Source organism: Natrix helvetica (genome assembly GCF_964273705.1).
Source record: "Natrix helvetica genome assembly, chromosome: 5".
NCBI lineage: Eukaryota > Metazoa > Chordata > Lepidosauria > Squamata > Natricidae > Natrix > Natrix helvetica.
In genome coordinates, this window is record NC_138551.1 from 66,387,915 (window position 1) to 66,412,606 (window position 24,692).

The window sequence follows — 24,692 nt, forward strand, 5'->3', positions numbered from 1 at the left end:
CATCACAGAGAAGGACCTACTCCTAGGTGTCGCCCGCTGGCATTGCCTAGCGGACGGCACCAGAAGGAGTCCCTCCCTGTGTGAGCGGATAGGTCGCAGGGACGTGTGTGGTAGGATGCGATCCTGCAGATAACTAGGTCCTATGCCATGGAGCGCTTTAAAGATGGTAATCAATACCTTGAATACCTTGAAACGCACCCGAAAGGCCACAGGTAGCCAGCTCGCGCAGGAGAGGTGTTACGTGGGAGTAACGTGTACTCCCCATGATAACCCACGCGGCTGCGTTCTGAACTAACTGCAGTCTCCGGATGCAGTTAGTCAAGTTAGTCAGTCTCCGGATGCAGTTAGTCAAGCTGACTTATATTTATGACAGTTGCAGTGTCCTGGGCTCATGGGATTCCCCTTTTGCCACCTTCTGACAAGAAAAGTCAATGGGGAAGCCAGATTTGCTTAACAGCTGGGTTACTAAACTGTAGCAAGAAAGGCGGTGAAATTCATTTAACAAATATCTCACTTAACAACAGAAATGTTGGGCTCAATTGTGACTCCTCCTAGATTCAGAGTTCTTGCTTGAAGAATAAGTAGAGACTGTCTCTAGGAGATTCATAGCTTTTAGTACACCAGTTAGCAACCTTAACTGACAATCACTCATGTCTGTTGTCACACTAATTAAATTAGAACTCTATTTGTGTCTGCTCTTGAAGACCCACCAAGAAACTTCAATTACTATCGTCCAGGACATAATGGCATGCATGCTGATCACCAATAGATTTCTAGGTTCACTTCAAATCTTAGTCATTCAGTTTTTATTATGGGCCATCCATGAAGTGAGTGTTGACCCTTAGCAACTATGTAGAGTTATTTTTTTTTGCCCAGGATATTCTGTCCCTATTCTGGTCCTTCAGACAATGACTTTGCTATGTCTTTAAAGTGATCACCTGTCTCTAGCATCGTTCTAAATTGCTGTTACCAAACAAATGTCTGCTTGCTTTAACTGAACTTATATGGGTTAGGTTTTGACTATCTTAGAGACTCCCTTTCCCCAATACTTTCTGCTTGTTGGAACAAGAAGCATGCAATGGAATGGAAGAATGACCTTGAAAAGAGTGGGGGTGATCTGGCAAGGGAACAATCAGATAAAAGGAGGAGAAGCCCACCACTGAGTAAAAGGCAGAGAAAGAAACTTAGAGAGGATCAACCCAAGTTATCAGCCAGTAAAAAAAGATGGTGAGAGAGTTGTACTTTCAGACTTACAAAATTTTGTTAATATAGCTTTGTAATAAAGTAGAATTAGTTCATCCTGAGTTTCTTTTTCTGGTCTACTTAGGAAGCTGACAAGAGTCCCTGCTCTGAGTCCTCACTTGTCAAGAGAGTTTGGGGGTAGGGAGGGGAACACCAAGTGCTCCAGTGGTGGGTTGCCAATTTTTTTACTACCGGTTTGGGAGCATTTGCGCGACGCTTCCGTGCAAGTGCAGAAACATCCGGGCAGGTGGGCGGAACCTCCCACCGCTGCTACTACCGGTTCTTCTGATCTGGGCTGAACCGGGAGCAACCCACCTCTGGAGTGCTCTTTTTAAAAGCTTTCTTCCTTGGAAATATGTTGTGTCTTGAACCAAGGATAGCTCCTACCCTCGTGGCCTTCTGGAAGCAGGTGAACATAGGGGTTTCCTTCAGGGATTAATTATAAGCACCATCATCACTTTCAGTAAAGATAAAAATACTTTTAGCATTGTTGTAAATGGAAACTTAAATAGATTGCCATTTTCATTACTTTATTAGTTGTTTTATGTTAAGTTCTGTAAGTTGCTTAGAGTCTTTAGGGTTTCAGGTGGTTGATAAATAATTTGTGGCTTGCTGCCCAGAGTTTCTTGCTCATGAGATGGGTGACTCTATAAATTAGATATATAACTTTTATGTGCTATGTGTTATGCCCAAGAAGGGAGTGCAATATAGTGTTTTGAATGAATATATACCACAGTCAAAGGCCAGAGTTAAAAGGTACAACCGAAAAAAAATTAAAAAGTGATACAAATAATTGTAATATTTGATGTAAAATATGTTACAGTTATGATTATCAGTTGCTGCATAGTATTTTGCTACAATCTGGGTTTTGAACAATTTATAATCTGGAAAAAGGAGCCACATATAAGTATTGTCAAATCTCCCAGAATAAAAGAGGCAGGGTATAGGCATTATGAATATCCCTATAGAGAGTATAGTGTGAGAAAAATATCCCAGATATATTTTCTACATATCAAAAAATGGTCAAGGAGACTAAGATCAACAAAAAGCATCTATTTTATTACACTTGCGCAAGTGGATTCCCAAACAAATGAGAATACTACAAGATACATAGACGCGCCTTAAACATGTGCTAGACAGTCCCCATCAACAGTTCTACACGCAAACATGTTTGTCACATAGAATTTTAGAATATTGTTCCTTTAGTATTACTAAAGGCAAAATAGTATGCCTTGCCCAGAAAAAAGTTTTTCTTCATTTGTCACAAAAGAGAGATACTTGGCTGTGTGAACATGAATAGATCCTCTGATTGTTTTGTAAGTCATCCAGAGTCACCTTATATGGGAGATGAGAGGCATAAAAGTTTAATACATTTTTAGATTACTACAAAAGTTTAGTTACCAGATCGATAAAGATTTAAACCGTGCTCACATTAACTGTGATATGGAAACAGAATTACATGCATGGATACTTTTTTGCAGTGAGGCCAAGATAAAGGAAATGGCTATAATCATGCAAATAATTCCATTTATCTACTTGTATCAGATGTCATTACACTACATAGTTACATCACTGTAATGCTATCATGACTTCTTACAAATTTCTTTCATTTTATGTGAGAGTCCATCGTGCTTTCCCAAACTATTGTTTTGAAGGCGTGCCCAACAACCCAGTTTGTTCACATTCTAATGAAATGTTTTAATTTTAGATCCTTATTTGTTCCAAATATCTGGAATATATAGGGCCATGATGGCAAACGTATGGCACACCTGCCGCAGGTGGCACGCGAAGCCATTTGTTAGGGCATGCGAGGCGTTGTCCTGTCAGCTCCATCGCACATGCATGCTCTGGCCAGCTGACTTCCGTCTTCATTTTCGGCCATTTTTCCTGAAGCCTCCTGAAGCCTCCGAAGGGCGAAAAACGGCCTTCTGGGGAAACCAGAAGTCTGTTCCCGAACTTCCAGTTTGCCCATAGGGTCGTTTTTCACCCTCCAGAAGCTCAGGCAAGCCTCCTGAAGCCTCCAGAGCCTGGAGAGGGAGAAAAACAGCTCCATCGCATGCCAAAAGCAGGGGGGATGGCGGGGGTCATGTGTGCATGCGCGACCGCGTTGTGTGCATAGAATTATGGGTGTGCCTACGCCCATGCATGACCCCCCTGTGCTCCCCCCACTTTTGGCATGCAATGGGAAAAAAGTTAGGCATCACTGATATAGGATGTAACTTTCTTATATTGTTAACGAAGAGAATTTTGTTGAGAAAAAAGTCAAGGGGGAAAGAATGATAATTCTGCTTGAAGCTAAAGGACACACTGACGAATGCTGTTTTCTGTATTCCACTTGACAAAAATACTAGTTGACAAGGAAAGAAATTATGTTTATCCTCTGGAGAATTGCAAATTACAATTTAGCTGTATTGCTTAGAAACCTCACCTGCCAAATTTGTATTATTGTATTGCTAGAAGAATACAGTTTTATTGGTTTGCTAGGAAGGAAGGGCTTGTTAATGCAGATAATTTTGGATAAACAAAGATAGTGAATTGTGGTTTTGATAAGTCAAATTAGCCATTAAAACATCTAATGTAAGAACTTATTGTCATATGCAGATAATGCAAAATATATTTTCACACTTATATCTATGTGTGTTGCTGTTTCATATGCTTTTCTGTAAGAATCAAGGTGGTCTGCTTCTCATCAATGTTTTTGATTTTTTTATTCAAAACAGAATATAATTATTTAGAATAAAACAATTATTTGCAACCCCCAATTTAATTGAAAAATTATATACATTATAGTGATTAAAATAGGTAAAAATAGAATTGATCAATATAGTAACTATTAGTAGCAAGATAAAAATTAATTCAATCCTTTATCATTAGATCTGGATTATTTGGAAATATATTGCTTCATCTCATTTTTACAATAAATCTCTGTTCAAGTGGCACCAGTAGGGCAATATTCTTTCTATTTGAATAAAATTAGCCTCTTTGCAATGCATGAGTCTCAATAGAGCCAAAGCTCTTCATGAGATCACATATCGCATGTTTTAGGAATATAGTTCAACATCATGTTAAGATTTTTAACTATATTTCTAAAATTATGTAATTTTTTAATAGTTGATATTCCATTTATCAAATATCTACATATCCTCGCGATATCCAATTCTACCTTTCCTGTGTCCTATCAATGTTGTAGCATTTGGCTGAATCTAAGTAGAGTATAGCTCTATACACTTCAGAATTTACCCTGCTGCTTTTATCAGCAGTCAGGTCAGCAATAATCAACCAGTGTCCTGATTTCATTGGCAGCTATATATGGCGATGCCATAATACTGCCTCCACCATGTTTGACAGATGATGTGATATGCTTCGGATCATGAGCTGTGCCTTTCCTTCTCCACCCTTTTCTCTTCCCATCATTCTGCAGAAATTAATTTTGGTTTCAAAGAATCATATTCCAGAATCGGCCAGGGCTTTTTTCTACATTTTCTAATGTAGTCTACTCCGTCCTTTCTGTACTGGAGTGTTAGCAGTGGTTTGCACCTTCTTGTGAAGCCTTTGAATTTACATTCATAAAGCTCTCTATTGACTGGGGAACTTTGACAGTGACAGGCCTACCTTCTCAAGAGTGTTCTTGACTTGGCTAGATGTTGTCGAAGGGTTATACTTGTTCTCCACTTTAGTTGTCTTCTGTGGTCTGCCAGGCCTTTTGGTGCTGCTGAGCCTGCCAGGTTCTTAATTCTTAATTCTTTTTAAGAATTCTAGACCAGGGGTGTCAAACTGGTGACCCGCAGGCCAGATGTGTCACATGCAGGCCATACTCACCCCAGTTCCACAAAGGGGGAAAACATGATACGTCATGTGGGTGGAAATGTGATGCCACAAGTTTGACACCCGGGTTCTAGACTGCTGTTTTGATAACTCCCAATGTTTTTTTTATTTCTCTTATTTTGGTTTTTTTTTTTCAGCCTATTGATGTACTCTTTCATTTGTATAGACTCTTCTTTGGACTTCATGATGAGTATTCTGATGAACAGCTACCAAATGCAAATATAACACTCAGAACCAACTCCACAGCTTTATCTTTATTGATTTCTCATGAATTAACAAGGGAACTGGCCTTAAAACTGCTTGTCAGCCACTTGCCCCACTATTTTTGAGCCACCAAAAGGGGTCTGGATGTATTAAAATGGCTGTAATTCCTCCATAGTTACTGTCACTTTTGCAAACCCCTTGAATTAAAGCTTGAATTGATTCGTTCCCATCTTCTGTGTTTCATTTCAAATTCAATTCATTTCAAATGTGATATATGGAGGTCAAATGCCAAAAAACCTATCGTTGTCCCAATATATACAAACTTGACTATTTATATAAAAAAATATAGAACAAATTTGAAAACAAATTAATATTTAAGGATATCTACTAAGAAACTTTCAGCTGGTTTTATCCATATTTTTAAACAACATTCATACAAAGAAAGATATGCATTTGTTTGCCATTGTTTTCATTTATACGTTTAATAGTTAATAGATTTCCTTCATTAAATTTTGCATTTTAAAAAAATATGAGAAGTGAACTTGAACTTGAGTAGTTTTTCCACTTGGAAAACTGGTAAACATTTGACCAATGGTAAACATTTGACCAAACATTTGAATAAACAAGCTTTGCCATGTTAAATGGTAATAATAGGTTGCCAGTGTTAAAAGTAAGCTTCATATATTTTATCAGTAATAACAGATTTGAAAATCTTATTGCCAGGAAAAAAATGACATTGCTATATCAGTTTGGCAGTGCAGTGCTAGCTTAATTTGTCCAGAGGTAAACCAACAGCAAGTAACTTTAAAAAGTTCACATTTACACATTTGTATGTCTTAGCTGCATTATGATCTTGCCTGTTTTGTATGGTTTTACTTTTTTATGATTACAAAGGGAGAGAATACATGTAACTTTTAAACTTGCTTTTATCTCTATGTAGATAATCTTGGTTAGGCTAGGTCCCTTCCAACTCCATTCTGATTGATAGATTTTTCTTTATTTTAAGTGCAGTTGGGGTCATAAACTCTGCATGGATGTTTAGCTCCACAAACAACTAATAGTACAAGTTTTATGTCTTTAAAAATGAATAAAATATATGTGCCTGACCTTTTTTATATTTAAACTCTGTTGGAAACTGTCGGGATTCTATTGGAGGTTATTAATTACATCCAGTGTTATATAATGTTTCCCGCACCTTCAAAATTGGCTCTAGGCACTCCATTAATTTTTCAGAATGTGAGGTTTAGAGGATCATCTCATATCACAATTTTTTCATACTTGGATGGACTGAATTATGTCCACCCCAAGGAGAATGGACCTGGAACTGCTGATTTATGCCTTTTCACTTTTATATTAATTCCTATTGTTTTGATGTTAAATTTTCTAGGTGAAACAAAGGTAAATACCATTTTTAATTTTGTGAAGCTATAAAAAGTGAAGGGACTTCCAGCTGACCCCACAGCAAGATCGGATGCAAGGGGTGGTCTCCGCGCTCCCGCATTGAGTTCTCCCTGTTGGAGGGCTCCGAAAGGAGCTAATGCCACCCTGTAGGGTGGTGAAGAAAAGAGGGGCACCCTGCAGGTTGCGGAGACCCGCAACTCTCCTGCTTGACCCAGACCTTATCCATGATGAGGAGAAGAGGCAGCTATCATGGCTGCTGTGAAGCTGGAACAGCGGTGGCAACAAAGAAAGTGCAGGAGCAGTGTAGATGAACAGTGACTGGAGTTGGGTGAGAAGAAGAAATGTATAGACTGAACAGTGAAGAAACAGATGTAGCTAGAGACATGGATTCAAGAGAGGAGTATGGGAGGCAAGCTAAAAAATGAATAAGAATTGAAGTATTAAAATGGGCAAGAGATGATGGATAGAAAGGAAATTCTTTTCTCTCTCTTTTTTTTAAATATAATGATGGCTGATTAAAAACTAGAATAGAGGTAGAAATAAGAATACACACTCTCATAAAGTAATAGCTAGATGGAAAGATTACAGGTTGAAAGATGGTATTATTAAGTATCTTTAAATAATATGGTTTGGCACTAGAATGGCGCATTGAAACATTGAATAATTAAATAATAAAGGACTATATCTTAATATAAACAAGTGAATTAACACTAGGATTAGTAATGGTGGCCTGATTAGAAGCCACAATAGATGCAGAAATAAGAAATGGGAATATTAGCACACATATTTTTCATACAATAGAATTAAAGCAATAACTAGACGGAAAGATTAGAGGTTGAAAGAAGGCAGTACTATGTAAACTCAAATAATATTGTGATTGGCATTAAAATGGAACATTGAAATATTGAAGAACTACTTTGAAACAAATATTTTTATATGTATAAAATATATATGTGTGTGTATGTGTGTGTGTGTTGTATATATATATATATATATATATATATATATATATATATATATATATATATATATATATGCTGGTTTTGTTGTATTCGGGTCTTTTCCCGTGTAACCTTACACGGGAAAAGACCCGAATACAACAAAACCAGCATACCTACACCCGTGAAAATCTACGAAAACAAATTATATATATATATATATATATATATATATATATATATATATATATATATATATATATATATATATATATATATATATATATATATATATATATTTATATATTTATATTTATATTTATATTTATATTTATATTTATATTTATATTTATATTTATATTTATATTTATATTTATATTTATATTTATATTTATATTATTTATATTTATATTTATATTTATATTTATATTTATATTTATCAGCATTTATCAGCACAAATGCAACCTCTCTCTCTCTCTCTCTCTCTCTCTCTCTCTCTCTCTCTCTCTCTCTCTGTGTGTGTGTGTGTATGTGTGTGTGTGTTACAACCCCTGGTATGCCCAAATATGGGAGGGAGCTCACTATTCCCCCTTTCTGTCCTTCGGCTCATTACAGAGGACCATCCAGGCAGAAAACCATATTTTTATTTTTAATGTTGCCTTTTTATATTTGTGTTGTATTTGTGCTGATAAATAAATAAAGGGAGACTAGTATAGATCTATTTCAAGCTATTTAGCTCTCATCAGCTAGCCATACCCTTACTGGGAATTGAACCAGGGCTGTATTGCATATTAGGCCGATGTAATTGCCACTAAGCCACAGGCTCTCTTCCTTATCAGCTAGGCCAGGGAAATAGGTATGTATTTGTGTTACAACCCCTGGTATGCCCAAATATGGGAGGGAGCTCACTACTCCCCCTTTCTGTCCTTTGGCTCATTACAGAGGACCATCCAGGCAGAAAACCATATTTTTATTTTTATTTTATTTTTATTTTTAATGTTGCCTTTTTATATTTGTGTTGTATTTGTGCTGATAAATAAATAAAGGGAGACTAGTATAGATCTATTTCAAGCTATTTAGCTCTCATCAGCTAGCCATACTCTTACTGGGAATCGAACCAGGGCTGTATTGCATATTAGGCCGATATATATATATATGAATGATGGTGAGTGAGACCTCGCTGAAACGTTGCCAAGACAATCTCACTCTTACACGGGAAAAGACCCGAATACAACATGACCAGCATACCTACACCCATGAAAATCTATGAATATATATGTATATATATATGTATGTGTGTGTGTATAAATATATAAATAAATAAATAAATAAATAAATACTAGGCTTTCATAAGTTTGATTAATGTAACAAATACCATTAATATTATTATTGACATTTGTCCCAAAATGAACGATATCCAGATGCTGCACCGTTCATGTACTGATGTTGATGTATATTCTAAAAATAAAAATCCAAAACACTTTTTTTTAAATGCGTAAGAGAAACACATGAATTCAGTTTCTATTTCTCTACCTTTAATCAAAATATTTTTTCTTTTTACAGGAAGGATTTTTATTAGGAGAGGTAAGACAAGAAGAGACATTCAGTATTAGTGACTCTCAGATTAGCAACACAGAATTTCTCCAAGTGATTGGTAAGCGTTATTAAATTTCTCTCTAGCAATGTAATATTGTGTTTATTTAGATTATATGGTTGTAGTTGCATGTTTGCTTGCTTATTTGTTCAGTTTGTATGTCTACCCATATTGTATAAGTGACTAGATGGCTTGCACAATAAAAAATTTGATTATGGATTTTCTGATTACAATGTCAAATTGATGTAAGTCTAGAAAGTATTTTAGCAGGAGGCGAGTAATGTTATTTGATTTATCTTGTTGAATATAGTTTATATGGTCTTTGATTTTTAACATATGCAGAGTCATGAATATGACTGTATATACTCAAGTACACACAATTATTTCAGGTTAACAGATCCATGGTGCATTGGACATTAAATTTGAAAATGATTATTTTTACTGTTTCTGCAAAAGTGGAGGGCGAAGTAGAAATGTCAGTGCCTCTCTTATACAGCTTTGTTTAAAATTGAGTCAGAATTGTTTTATTTTATAATGGCTTTTGCCATATTTTTGGAGACATAGACTTAAGAGATGACAAATGGTTATAAATAGATTTTCAGAAAGTCCACATTTGATGGGAAGTTTAGAGCCATTAAATGCTGCCATACCTCTGGAAGAAACAACAGCTTCTCAACAACTGTGGTTCTTCTGTCTCTACCTGCCCCCATTCTATTTTAAATTTACTTGCTACTGTTGGCAGGGCCAATAATTCACATAATCCTAGCAGGTGTGCTTTCAACTTCAGGAGGTCTTTTGTAGAGATAGTTTTCCTCCATATCTGCCCTAAGTGGGACTGTGGTTCCTAGCACATTCTGACACATAATTTGAAAATGTGAATCTGTTCCTAAAGCAAATACATTGCATTAAAGATTTGGCAACATATCTACTTTGCTTGATTATCTTCAGAGAAATTTCATGTTCTCTTTCTGATCCACTCATTTAAATAATCAGCTGTAGAAACCTTTGTGGGCAGGCAATAGCAATGAAGTCTTTATTTAATACATTCATTTTGAGAAGTGATTAAGTCTGCCAAACTTGCAGAGTTACGTTCCTCAGGAGTTCTTAATAAATGTGAAACCTTCATATGTTTTGTGAAAAGTGAAATATTTACTTATTGTGTGAACTTGGAACTATCTGTATGGGCTAGGGATATATTGCTTTAAATTATTTTTAGAGCGTCTCTATTTCCTTAGAGTAATATAAATGTGTTGTTTTCTTTTTCCAGAAATCCATAATCATGAGCCTTGTTCCAAACTCTTTAGGTAGGTTACTTTTATCACATACTTTTATTCCCTTACCAGTTGTCGTTGGGCTAAATCCAACAGTGTAGCAAAATGGGTCAAGTATCTGAATGGAACTGAGGAGACCTAGGTGCTCATTCAACTATAGTATTCAATAGATAATTTTGGACTAGTAATTAGTTCACAGTTTCTCAGAGTTCCTATTGAGGGAGTAAAATGATTTGTTTTGCGCCTTTATTATACAGGTGTGATGTAAATGAGCTATCATAGTAATTAAAAATACAGTTCCACATGTTATTAGAGATCAGGTGCTGTCAATTTATTTATTTTATTTATTAAATTGTTATGCCGCACATCTCCCCTCTAATGTGCTAAAAGGCTATATCTTCTGAAGTTATCTGGATTCTTCCTCCTGTCTCCAATGTTCTGTTTGGTTATTGAGAAAGATCATTGAGAAAGTGGTGGCAGCTCAGCTTTAGATGGTCGAGCAAAATCTGAATTCTTGCCATCAGAATTCAGACTAATGATAGAGATTGAAATAACATTTGTTCTCTGTGGATGACTTTTATCAGGACCTGAGTAAAGATTTCTTGATTCATTTAGCCCTTTGGGTGCCCTTCAGTACCATTGATCATTGTACCTTAATGGACTGCTTGTAAGGATTGATAGTTACCCTTGACTTTAAAGTGCAACTTCAAAGTCCCTACACTTTGAAACTCTTTGTCTAGAAAGATTCTTAAAGCCCCTTCTTCAAGGTACTTAGAAGAACTCTCTGTTACAATACCTGCCCTTTTGAACACCATCCTACAAGTTATAGCTCTCAATCCAGCTTCAAAGTTCTCTGAAAACCAGGGTGTTCCTCCATCTATGTATTTAATTCTCTTAAATTGTTATTTTTCTTCGTTATTTTTTTTAAAAAACCTGTATTGTATGAATTTTTATTGCCATTCAGTGTTGGGCGGTGTTATACATTTCTAATGCACATATAAATAAATAAATAAAATAAATAAATAAAACCATTGAAGATGAGTTTTATTTCAAAAGACATTCAAACTGAAGTGCTGTTAGTTGTAATTTGGAGGAAGATTGGTTTATTTATTTTGGGAAGGGGTTGTTTTTATAATTTTTCTTGTGCTGTAACCTGTCCATAAGAATGGTGTATAAAAATTTTAAAAAAATTCTAATTCATAAAAAGATACAACCTAAAATAAATGAATTCAGAGAATGTATAATTATGATGTTTCATCTGTTCTTTTATTCAAGATTATACTGCATTAATTTTAGAAAACCATCTCTAAATTCATCTACTTTAAAAAGCTTATTTAAAAATAACCCTCAGAATTACCCGCTGAATTATTTTCTGAGACCTTATTTGTACTGTGAACAAAATAATAACACATTGTCTAGCTGGGACATTTTCAATTAATTAAACAGGTGTTTTATAAAGTAAATAATACTTCATTTCTCTGAATAGAGGCCATAATCATAATATTATTAATATGATGCTTTGCATATTAAGTGTATACATGTTGCAAGCTGAAGTGGGATAAATTGTTAAAAACATGCTCTGTTAAACTGGGATTTTTCCTAGTAATATACATTTCTCTGAATCAGGAAACAATTTATACCATGCGACCAGAAGTTATTAAAAGGCAGGAATATTTTCCAGTGCTCCACATGTAACAAGAGTTGCTTGATCTGATATATTCCTTTTTTCTTTTTGATAAGAGCATTTCTTTGATACATTATTTGTATACTATATGAATTGCTGTGGAATTCTGCTGAATATTCAGACTAAGTGCATTGTGTTCAAATGGTGGCATGTTTTCTCTAACCTTTCATGTATTGCATAAACCTCTGTACACAGAAGAGTTAGTGAGGAATGGCTTATTTAAACATCTTATGTGTTTTGCTTCACAACACTTCGCTGTGATTAAATGTATAATCTAAACTTCTGTTTTCTTCTTTTTTAAGTTTTTATGATTATGCAGGCAAAGTCAATGAAGAGAATTTGGACAGAATTCTTAAAAATCGGAGAAAAGTAAGCTTACATATTTTCAGTTCCATTTGCATTCATATTTATTCTCCTGTATAAGAAGGAAAAATTAATTATAGCTCTTAGAAAGAGTGACTTCTAAGCATTTAGAACATTTCCAAAATGTTCCAGTAGAAGTAGTCCTTAATTTACAACTGATTACTTAATGACCAGTTGAAGTTATGACAGATCCTTCCAAAGATACTCATGATTTGACATTCTGATGACGGCTTTTCCACCTCCTAAATCATGTGACTGCACTTTCAATGCTAAGCATTTGGGGCACGTTTATGGCCACTTTCAGTGTTCTAAAGTATCACAAGCATATTTTACATGATTTTGTAAAGAATTGGGCATTTACTTCCAGTTTTCAGCAAAACTGAACCATAGTGAAGCATTGGTTCACTTAATGACTATAGTCTTTGCTTAATGAACATCACAAAAAAAGGCCATTAAATCAGGTTGGTCACATGGGTGTCCTGATTTTTGACCATCATAAATTACAAATATGTTGGGTAGGCTCCAGTAGAGTCATAACTGAAAGACTTAGGTGTATATTCTTCAAAATATATATATATATAGGGTGATACATACATAATCAAATGTAGATAAAAATGCTCCCAAAATGGGAGAATAATGTGATATAATTGAACTAAGCATCATACTAAAGACCTAATTACTGCTTTGGAATTCATTCCAGCCAATTTTATTTACTTTTCAGAAAATCCATCCCCATGGTCTCTAGTTTTCCCACACCCTCTAGTACAGAGGTGTCAAACTCATGTCATCACAGCTGCGTCACATGTTGTATCGGGACTTTTTTCCCCTTTGCTAAACCGGGAGTGGGCATGGCCAGCGTGTGACGCATCCGGCCTGCAGGCCAGCAGTTTGACATTCCTGCTCTAGTAGGATGGGCATAATTTGGGTCCCTTCCTTGAAGCAATGTCCTCCAGTAGGTTCCAAGAGGCCTGCTTTTTCCACTGTAATACCTGCCTCTGAAATAAAATAACCATACACATACACCAGTGGTGGGTTCCTACCGGCGTTCCTACCAGTTCACTAGGCGCGCGCCTATTATAAACCCAGTTATAATATCAACTGGGTTTCCCAATTGCCTATTGATTTTTACTGCTGCTTTTAACTATATTGATTCATTATTATTTGCTTGTTGTGGATTATATGCTGCCGAGCATCTCAGTTGTTTTGAGTTAGGTGACCATTCTAAATCTGATAAATGAATAAAATCATTGTAGAGTTACACAATTGAAAAGAACCATTTCAGTGGTTGAATTCAACTATAGGGAGCTATGTGGGTGATGATCTTGCAGTAACCATCCTGAAGCCAATAACAAGCAGACTTGCAAGATACTGTTACTAGCCTATTTCAATAAAATATAGTTCTAGTCTCCCTGTGGAATTAGTTTCTTGATCTAGTCTACTTTATGATGCCAACCCCCAGATCAGTGCAAGAATTAAAGCATCAATGACCTATGGTTGTTTAAGTTGTTACTTGAACATGTATAGTAAAGGGGAAGCTACCACCTCTACATAATTGGTTTTACTGTTAAGCAGCATTTTTTTCCTAATACTTAATTGGAATCTGCTTTCCCGTAACCTAAATCTATTATTCTCTATCCCCTGCTCTTGTATGAGCACAGATCTTGGCTTCTTTGTTAAATCCTTTCATTCATTTGAAAAAAAATGCTGCTATCTGTTTTTCCCAAGGCAAAATATACCCAATTTCTCTTCACATAATGTCTAGTTTTCAGGATCATTATTGCCTTTCTCTGAATCTGCTCCAATTTTTCTGAATTCTTCCTAAAGTTATTCACCCAAAATAGTACATAAGATGGTGATTTATTGAAGCAGAATAATACAGAACTATTACTTCCAGTGAATGGATGCTGTACTGCTTGATACAGCCTAAATAGCATTTACAGTATCTTTTTTTGCAACCATATCATATGGCTAGTGAAGCACTTTGCATTTACAGTTAAAAAATATAATCCATTATTTTCATCACATTTCTCTATTTTATCAAGATCATTTCTAATTCCATTTCTTTTTGTTAATCTGTTTTGTGTCATCTGCAAATATAATAATTATTTCCTCCAGTCCCTCCAAACCATTAGTAGCAATAATAAGGGCAATCTAGGAGTGATACTTGTGGCATCTAACTTGGTATATCTTCCCAATTTCTGAGTACATTGAATATGATTTTGATTTAATAATCTTGCAATCCAGCCCACACTTAACTATGTGATACTTTGTCTTGATGTTTTACTGACATCAAGATGTACTATGTATCAAACATGATATGGCAAGATTTGTTCACGACAAATCCACAGTCATTTCTGATGCTTAACACATCATTTTCAATTTGATTGCAGGCTGATCTTTTTATTGTCTTCTGTGGAATTCTTTTTAAGTATTACATTTGACTGGTCTTCAGCTTGCTGACTTTCTGTTTCTCATAGATTGAAAACAGAAATAAGGATCTGATGTATTGATTCTTGTGTGTACTATTAGGCTTAACCATAACACTAAGCCTTTTATTTTAAACCTTTATACAGAAGCTATTTTTTAAAATTACTTTAAACATCTACCCTTAAACTTTGATTTGATTTTGTAAAAGTGGTGTTAGTAATCCGACAGGGAACTGGATTTTCTGTTTTTTTTATTTTTTGCTTGAAAATGTTCCGTTTCTCACCAATTTTTCAGATGAACTGAAGAAGCTTCTTGGGTGAGAAGCAGAACGTTTTCAAGGAAAAACAAAAAAAAGAAAGTCCAGTTGCCTATCGGATTACTAACATCAGCTTTACATTTCTGAGCTACTTGCCTGTTCTTTTTTGTATGTGATCCTGATCCCTTTCCACTGACTGCATGTATCCATTGGTTTGTTTTGTTTTTTCAGTTGGGTCTTCTGCTGACCTTGTTCTTCCCTGCTGGCATTGTTTGCATTTGTGCTTTTAATATCTCTTCTTAAGAAGTCCAATCCATTTTTAGCACCTTTTCCTATTAGCTTCTCCTGTTCCAGGCTCCCATTGACCGAATGTATTAACCTTATTTTTTTAAGCTCAACATATATATTTGAAAATGCACACTTTCATTTTAAATCAAAAACTCTAGCATTATGCAATATGCTATACTGTATTGGTTAGTATCAAGCCAATCCTTTTGTGATTTCCAGTCACATGTAAAGTAGGAAGTAATCAGCAGAACAAATAGGGAATTTTCTGTAAGGACCATGTGTTGCTGAGACACATGTTAGCTCAAGTCTCCTTTCAGTGTAGCTTCATGCCTCGTTGAATGATGTGCAGTTTGATTTTTGAAGGTGTGATCCACATCTTCTATTTGATGGAAGATAATATTAGACATCAACAATAATATTACATTTTTTGTTTCTTTCCTTATATCACAAATGCTTCCTGGGATTCTGACAGCATGTTAACATGTGATACAACTTCTTTTCCTTTTCTGTTGCATCTGTTGCTGCCTCGATTAATTAAATTGCATCCTTTAATTACCTTATTCTAATCATAGGAATCATTCTTTCAGATTATTATCATACCTAATAAATCATATTTGTCTTTGATACTAACTGCCCCCCTTTTTTATTTCCCATACTCTGTACATTAGCATATAAATAATAAAAGTCATGAAATTTATGAATCATGGTTGTTTTGATTTTTCTTTGAATGGTTGAAGAGGTTCCATTTCAGAGCATAATTATCTAAGCATAGAAACAAGTCAATTTTTTTTTCAATTTTTTTTTAAATTTAAACTGCAATAACAAATGAACAGTTTATTTCAATCAAAAAGAATGCTAGTAAAATTGCCTGCAGCATCAAATCAAATCAAGTTGTTACTGATTTCAATTTATAAAGCAGTGGTAGATAAACTAATAAAGAGAAATATGTAACTTTGGATCATTTTCCTCAATGAAAGTGAACTTTTTTGACTCATTTCTTCAATTGAGTTCTCTTTATCTAGTTTTAGGACTTCTGTGAGAAACAAATAACATTTTAGGACATTGTTGTTGTTGTTAGTCGCGAAGTCGTGTCCTACCCATCGCGACCCCAAGGACAATGTTCTTTCATGCCTTCCTGTCCTCTACCAGCCCCCAGAGTCCATTTAAGCTCACACCGATTGCTTCAGTGACTTCATCCAGCCACCTCATTCTCTGTCATCCCCTTCTTCTTTTGCTCTCAATTGTTCCCAGCATTAGGCTCTTCTCCAGTGAATCCTTCCATCTCATTAGGTGGCCAAAGAATTTGATCTGGCTTTATCAGGGTTGATCTCTTCCAGGACTGACTGGTTTGATCTTGCAGTCCAAGGGACTCGCAGGACATACTGTATTTATGCAGAAAGATTGCAAATCCAAACAGCTTCATACTGTACCTAACACAACCAAAGCAAAGGAGTTTTTAAATCACTTTTTGTATTTTCCCAGACCTCAAATATATTTTTTTGAATGGCTCAACATTCTCCTCCTCTTCCAAGTTAAACCATTACAAGATAACCTAGGGCAGTGATGGCGAACCTATGGCATGCGTGCTACAGGTGGCACACAGAGCCATTTATCAGGGCACGTGAGGTGCTGCCCTGTCAGCTGACTTCCGATTTGCTCAGAGGATCATTTTGAGCGCTCCGAAGGCTTCAGGGACCGTCCGAGGCTTCCCTGATGCCTCTGGAGGGCGTCCAGGGGAGCGGGGGAGACTGTTATTGCCCTCCCCAGGCTCCTATAAAGCCTCGAGCCTGCGGAGGGCGAAAAAAGCATGTAAAAATGGGGGGGAGCACCTGTAGTGTGCGCATGTGCACTGGGGGGTATTGCATTATGGGTGTGGCACACCCGCACATGACCCCCTGCGCTCCCCCCACTTATGGCACGCGAGCCAAAAAAGGTTCGCCATCGCTGACCTAGGGACTATAGTCAAGCAGGGTAATGAAAACCCTCTGTCTTTCATTCTGCTGCTTGAAAATAGAGTTGAAATTCAGTTTTTTTCTACAGACATCAGTTGATGTCCATAAGTGCCCAGTTCCTGAAATATAAGCGCTTCTTTACTATGGTATTCTTCTGCAATAAGTTACTGAAGCTTATCTGGTGCTCAGAAGCAAACCTTAGTAACGACCTTGTTCTAGAATAGGTTCCCTCACCCACTTTCCCAGGTTAGAATGACCCCTTAGAATGGCCATGGTGTATTGAACAGTTGTGTCTAAATAATGAAACATTACTCATTTTTTATTGCAGAATGTTATTGGATGGTATAGATTTAGAAGGAATACTCAGCAACAAATGTCATATAGAGAACACATCATCCATAAACAGCTGACACAGATACTTGGAGTACCTGACCTTGTCTTCCTTCTCTTCAGTTTCATCTCCACTGCAAATAATTCTACACATGCTTTAGAATATGTCCTTTTTAGACCAAATCGAAGGTAAATGATTTTTATTATACAGGGGAGGGATTTGTATGAACTGTATTTTTAATAAAATAATAATTAAACACAGGAAAAAGTGAATTATATAAGATACCTATATTAACCCTAGTGTTGAGTTTTCAAAAAGCCCTTTTCGTTTCTGCATACTCAGGTAAAATGCGAGTTGCTTTTTTAAATTGATATTTACCAGGGCGCTGTTCTGCAGACGCCAAGGAAGGGTTAAATACAGCCAATCTGCCCAGAACTGAATTGAAACTTTAAGCCACGCCTCTGGTGCTGACCATCTTCAGTTTTTTTCAATTCAGCTAGCCCAGTAGACACGCTTCCAGTTTCTCTTCAGTTCTACAGCTTGCTTGGACTCTCCTAGATTTAAAAGTAGGAAATATTATTATTCCTTTAACGAGCAGGCTTGGTGAGAGAAAAAAATCCTTTCCCCCCTAATTGGCTATTTACTCACCACTTGGTCCTCTTGGTGCCTGGGCTTGCTCGGGCGCCGTAGGGCTACAGGAAGCTGTTGTGGGAGGTGCGTGGGTCAGAGTGCCGACGCCAGCACCGTCGCAGCACCCCCACTGCGGTAGGGATCCTCGCTGAAGGATCTGTTGCCGCCGACTGCGCTTTGAAGAAGCCGGTGTTCGGCGCAGCTCTTCAGGGCTCCTATCTAGTCCCGGCAGCCATTTTGGGCTGCATGACTGGTGCAGTGGCCATTTTGAGGAGCCGAAGTTCCAGCCGCCATTTTGTTTAGCCAGTTTCGGTTTCTGAGCACATTGCCGCAGCTGCCTGATTGCCTGACTAACTGCAGGTAGCCGCGTTGAGGCTCTTTGTCCGGTTTTCGCTGGCGATTTGACTCCTAGCCTGCAGCTCGGTGCAGCAAGGGATTGTGGCTTACCTAGGTCGCCTTCCATTACCTGACCTGCCAGGTGCTGGGAGCTGTTAACGCTCGCACCAGAATCCTGCTTGGCTGGATCTGATCTCAGTGGCCTTCTGTGTCTCTCTTCAGAGCGCTTGGGTCCATGGTCTGCAACTATGAAGGTGGTGAATGGAGGTAGTCCCTGCCTGTTTCAGTTAGACTCCAACCTTTCAGAGCTATATCCCAGGGCATAGAGGCGGGCATGCTGCAGCAGGGCAAGCACCCACGCAAGACCCGACATCTCCAGCCCCAAGATACCCCTCGGGAGGCGTCCTTGACCCAGACTTCTCAGTCTCCACATTCCTCCCTGGCTATTGAGGATTCCAACTGGGAGGAGGAGGACATCCTACCTAGCCCGGAACCTGAGTTTTCAGAGGATGAAGGTGTTGCCTCCGAAAAGCCTGTCTTCGGGTTTGTTTAAGCTTGCCAACTTCAAGACTATTTTGAATAAGGCAAAAGTCTCGACCCCCTTGGGGTCTACCCCTCCAGATCAGGCAACTACTGAACCGAATGACCTGTCTGGAGATCTCTTTGAGGAGCCTATGTCAGCCCAAGAGATAGTGCCAATTCCCAAACTTTTTCTGAATGTGGTGCAAATGCAATGGGCGCAACTGGCCACCCTTGCTACTCCCAGTGGTAATGATAAAAAGTTGTACACGGTAGATGCCAGTCTGGAAGACTTGCTTAAATTACCTCCTGTGGCAGCACTTACCTCATCCTCTGTGCTGCCCCCTGATCTCCTGAAGGGACTCAAGGCAGAGGACAAGAAAACAGAGAATGCCTGCCATAAAACTCATCAGGCGGCTGCTTGGGCGATTAAAATGTCCGCTTCTGGGTCCTTCCTTTCTAGGGCCGCCCTTCTCTGGTTGAGACAATTGCTCACCAAACTTCTAGCCAGAGATATCAAATTAAGGCAGGATGTCAATAAAATTGTGGCTGCTACTGAGTATACCGCTGTCACCACCCTGAGCGCCACCAAGTTTGCATCCAGGGCCTTGGCGTCCAATGTCACTACCCGTCGCCTCTTGTGGCTCAGGCACTGGAACCTCGATATGCATTCCAAGTGGAAGCTTGTTTCTGTCCTCTTTAAAGGGGACAAGCTTTTCAAGGAGGTCCTGGACCCGGTCCTTGTGAAAAACAGAAAGTAATGCCATCGGTCACTAAGAAATCTGACCGGAAGGGCTCCAACTCCTACAGGAGGCAGCCCTTTTGGAACACAGAGCCCTCCACCAGCTCTGCTCCCTTCCATCGGCCATACTCACAGCACGCTGACAGGTCCCAGACCGTCAACCATTTCACGACAGAGGTCGCCAGCAGAATTTCTCCAGGCGTCCCTTTCAAGTGGAGTCTAGTTCCTGACCTTTCAAAAGATATAAGTGATCACCACCGGATAGCCCCCATAGGAGGGCGTCTCCAGCTGTTCCACGCCCAATGGGAGCAGATCACATCGGACCAGTGGGTCCTACAGACGATCCGCTTGGGTCTGAGCTTAGAGTTTCTTTCCCCTTCCCCCCTTCATTCATTGTCCCACTCCCTCATGTCCCGTCAAGAGGGCTCTCATGGAACAGGAGATCCGTCATCTCAGGGACATCAGGGCCATAGAACTGGTTCCACCAGGTCAGGAAGGAGCAGGCTTTTACTCCATTCTGTTCCTGGTCCCCAAAAGATCTGGGGGTGGAAGGGAATTCTAGATTTAGAAAGGTTAAACTATCATAATAACTTACCGGAAATTCAAGATGCAGTCCCTGCATTCCATCCTGGGCTGCATCAGACCAGGAGACACGTTCACCTCCATAGATCTCAAAGTGGCCTACCTCCATGTCCCCATTCATGAAGCTCATCGCAGGTTCCTGAGATTCGTTTATGCTGGCCGCCACTACCAGTACCAGCCCTTGCCGTTCGGCCTGTCATCGGCCCCCAAGATGTTTGCAAAGATTCTTGCAGCAGTGGCAGCCTTCCTCAGATCTCGTCCAGTGCGGCTTCATTGCTACCTAGACGACGTCCTCATCTAGTCGTCATGACCACAGCAGGCGACTCAAGACCCGACGTACACCATGAAGGTCCTTCAGGACCACAGCTTCTCCGTAAATTTGGAGAAAATTCATCTTCAATCAACGACCAGGTTGCAGCACCTGGGTGCCATCATCAACACCATCACCTGCCAGGTCTTCCTGTCCCCGGACTGGGTAGCAAGCCTCAAGAACAGGTCCTACAGGTGCAGCGATCTCCTCACGCCAAGGTCGTGCAGTTGTTGCAACTCATAAGGAAGATGAAATCTTGCCTGTCCATCGTCCCGTGGGCAAGACTCCATTCTCGCCCCTTGCAGTGGTTCCTGCTGCCCTACCAGAGGGCCAATGAAAGCAGCTCGACAAGGTTGGTGTTGGTCTCCCCAAAGGTACGTCAATCCCTCAAGTGGTGGCTGTCTCCCGCCCTCGCGAGGGGCACCCCATTCAGGGAGCTGGCCCATCTCACCATCACGACGGATGCCAGCCTTTATGGCTGGGGAGCCCACCTCCTCAATCAAATCACGCAGGGCAGGTGGTCTTCAGCCGAAGCCTCTCACAGCATCAATTGGCTAGAGCTGAGAGCAGTTAGGTTGGCCCTCCTCCATTTCCGCCACAACGTTCAGGGACATCATGTGAGAGTGCTAATAGACAATGTAGCGACAAAAGCGCACATTAACCACCAAGGGCACTCGCTCCAGATCCCTGATGACAGAAGCCGATGCCCTGGGTCGGTGGGCGGAGAAACCCCTCCAATCGATACAGGCGGAGCACATCTCCGGAGTAAGCAACATCCAGGCAGATTGGCTAAGCAGGGCCATGGTCGACCACTCGGAGTGGCGACTACATCCGTAACTGTTCCACCGCCTGTCCCAGAGGTTCGGCGTCCTCTGGTTGGCCTGTTCGCCACTCCGGCCAACACACACCTTCCCAGGTTCTTCACAAGGTTTCACGATCCGCAAACCGAAGGCGTCAACGCCCTGCGGACTGTTGTATGCATTTCTGCCATTGCCTCTCCTTCCCAGAGTCATCCGGAAGATCTTGTCGGAGGAAGCAGAGGTCTTGCTTGTGGCCCCGTTCTGGCCCAGGAGGACCTGGTTTGCCGACCTGGTGAGTCTCTCCGTCGACCCTCCTTGGCAGATTCTTCCGCACAAGATCTCTCTCAGCCAGGGGGCTCTTCAACATCCAGAGCCCCAGTGGCTACAGCTGGCCATCTGGCACTTGAGAGGGATCTCCTGAGCAGTGGCAGTCTCTCTACCAAGGTTATCCACACCATCCAGGCGGCCTTCTACGACCCGGATGTACGACGCCACCTGGTGATCGTTCGACGCCTGATGCACTTCTCATTACATATCAGCGACTTCAGCTACGATTCCGATTATCTTGGACTTCTTGCAAGATGACTTGACAAAGGCCTGGCGCCCAACACACTGTGACGTTAGGTGGCCGCGATTTCCATGATACTTGCTCCTGATGAACACTCCTTCCTTGGATGTCATCCTACTATCCGTAGTTTTCTGAGTGGCACAACCAATATGAGCCCCCCGGTGGTCCACAGATACCCTTCATGGGACCTCAACGTACTTCCCGCGCCTTGATCGGTCCACCGTTTGAACCGCTTCGGTCGGCCAGCCTTAAACATTTGACCTTTAAGACCGCCTTTTTGATCACCATTACTTCTGTGTGGCATATCTCAGAACTGGCAGCCCTATCAGTTCAGAAGGACTTGCATTTGATACAACAGGACAGGATGGTCCTCAGGCTGGACCCAACGTTCATCCCTAAGATCAACTCCTGGTTCCACCGGGCTCAGGAGGTCATTCTCCCGGATTTTTGTCCGCATCCCAGACACCCAAGGGAGAAGCGATGGCACATGCTCGATGTCCGTAGGACACTCCACAAATACGTCAAGCGCACAGCTGTGTTTCAGCGTTCTGAATCGCTGTTTATTTCTTTCCAACCAGCTTCCCAAGGCCGCAAAGTTTCCTCCTCTACCATCGGACAGTGGTTGAGAGCCTGCATTACCCTCACTCACGTTTTTCAGTCCAAACCTGTGCCTAGCCACATCACGGCACATTCTATGAGAAGTGCTGCCACCACGGCGGCCTGGGCAACACAAGCTCCGATCAAAGAGATTTGCAGGGCGGCTACTTGGACTTCCTTATCTCTGTTCGGAATTACAAATTGGACAAATTTGCTTCAGCGGAAGGGGCTTTTGGGAGGCGAGTTCTCCAGTGCATTTATACCAACAGAGAGGTCCTGAACACGACTGCTTCCCGCTCTAATGACATTTAGCTTGGGTATGTCCTTTGTTTGGACTCTCCAGAGCAGTGCCCTGGAAAATGACCATTGTCTTACCTGGAGGGTCGTTCTCGGGGCGCTGCGAAGGAGAATCCAACCCCACCCTGGAGTCTATTTCCGTTGTTTTTTCTGTGCAGCATTCTGGAGTTTTCCATTTGGACATTGTTCTGGCGTTGGATAGGGTTTTTTGACTTGTTGTTGAACTTCTCAGCACGCAACAGTTCCACGCATTCATTGAAAAAAACTGAAGATGGTCAGCATCAGAGGCGTGGCTTAAAGTTTCAATTCAGTTCTGGGCAGATTGGGTGTATTTAACCCTTGCTTGGACTCTCCTTCGCAGCGCATTGAAAACGAACCTTCGGGTAAGACAATGGTCACTCCAAATTCAATTTAAACATTATAGCTAACTATAGATACAGTTAATAGTAGCCTTTACTCCCTAAAATAAAATAAAAAACAAATCTGGTTAACATGAATTACTGCTGTGCTTAAAATCTCAGGAATTTCTGTGAAGTTTATTAATTATCTGAACTTTTTTTATGCAGGTATAATCAAAGAGTGTCACTTACTATCCCTAACTTGGGCAACACAAGCCAGCAAGAATATAAAGTCTCTTCAGTGCCAAATACTTCTCAAAACTATACCAAAGTTATTAAAGAACATGGGTAAGCAATGTTTCCAAACATAGTCATTGCCAAATTGGCATATTAAGAAATAAACATAAATTTCAATATGCATGCACTTTTCTTGATTATCTTCTTTTGTTATATCATTGCTAGTTTCTAGCAATGTAGGAAAGTGTTGATCAAGGTTAGCATAAGAAACATAGGGACATGCCAGGGTATCCTGCACATAGAATATACAGGCAGGTATCTGCAGCATATAGACTCATGTCTTTTATAGTTGTATTTTTTTCCCCAGTATAATAAATTAACGGGAATCAAGAGAAATGAAGAATGCTTCTTTAATGTGTAAATTAGATTTCTCTAAGGTATATTTCTTTGACACTATCAAAGCAGGCTGAACGAAAACAATTGGATTTGCAAACAGCCATATCGGTTCATGCATTGGTAGTCTATGTATGACCACGTAGGAAATATAAATTGACTTTAAAGGTAACAGATAATGAGTAAGATATGACTATGATTTATTTCTAATACATTATCTTTTGTATTTTTAGTACTGATTTTTTTGATAAAGATGGAGTGATGAAGGACATCAGGGCTATATATCAGGTTTATAATGCACTTCAGGAAAAAGTACAGGTAACTCCTTTTATTTTAAAATTTGGCAATCTTTACTTTTTATGTTATAATAACATACAGAAAACTATTTTGTATGGGAAGTCCTCGACTTACGACCACGATTGAGCCCAAAGTTTCTGTTGCTAAGTAAAACATTTGTTAAGTGAGTTTTGCCCCATTTTATGCCACAGTTGTTAAATGAATCACTGCAGTTGGTAAGTTAGTAACCTGGTTGTTAAGTGACTGGTTTCCCCATTGACTTTGCTTGTC

The 24,692-nt window shown here is 39.5% G+C and overlaps 1 protein-coding gene across 1 annotated transcript in view; it reads left to right on the plus strand.

Annotated features, from left to right (window-relative positions):
- ABRAXAS2 (abraxas 2, BRISC complex subunit) overlaps positions 1-24,692 on the plus strand; it is a 31,462-nt gene that overhangs the window by 1,259 nt on the left and 5,511 nt on the right. The window contains exons 2-7 of the mRNA XM_081954287.1: positions 9,174-9,264; positions 10,472-10,508; positions 12,462-12,528; positions 17,774-17,964; positions 23,724-23,843; positions 24,359-24,443. Of these exons, the coding sequence (XP_081810413.1) occupies positions 9,174-9,264; positions 10,472-10,508; positions 12,462-12,528; positions 17,774-17,964; positions 23,724-23,843; positions 24,359-24,443 (591 nt within the window). The remainder of the gene's footprint in view (positions 1-9,173; positions 9,265-10,471; positions 10,509-12,461; positions 12,529-17,773; positions 17,965-23,723; positions 23,844-24,358; positions 24,444-24,692) is intronic.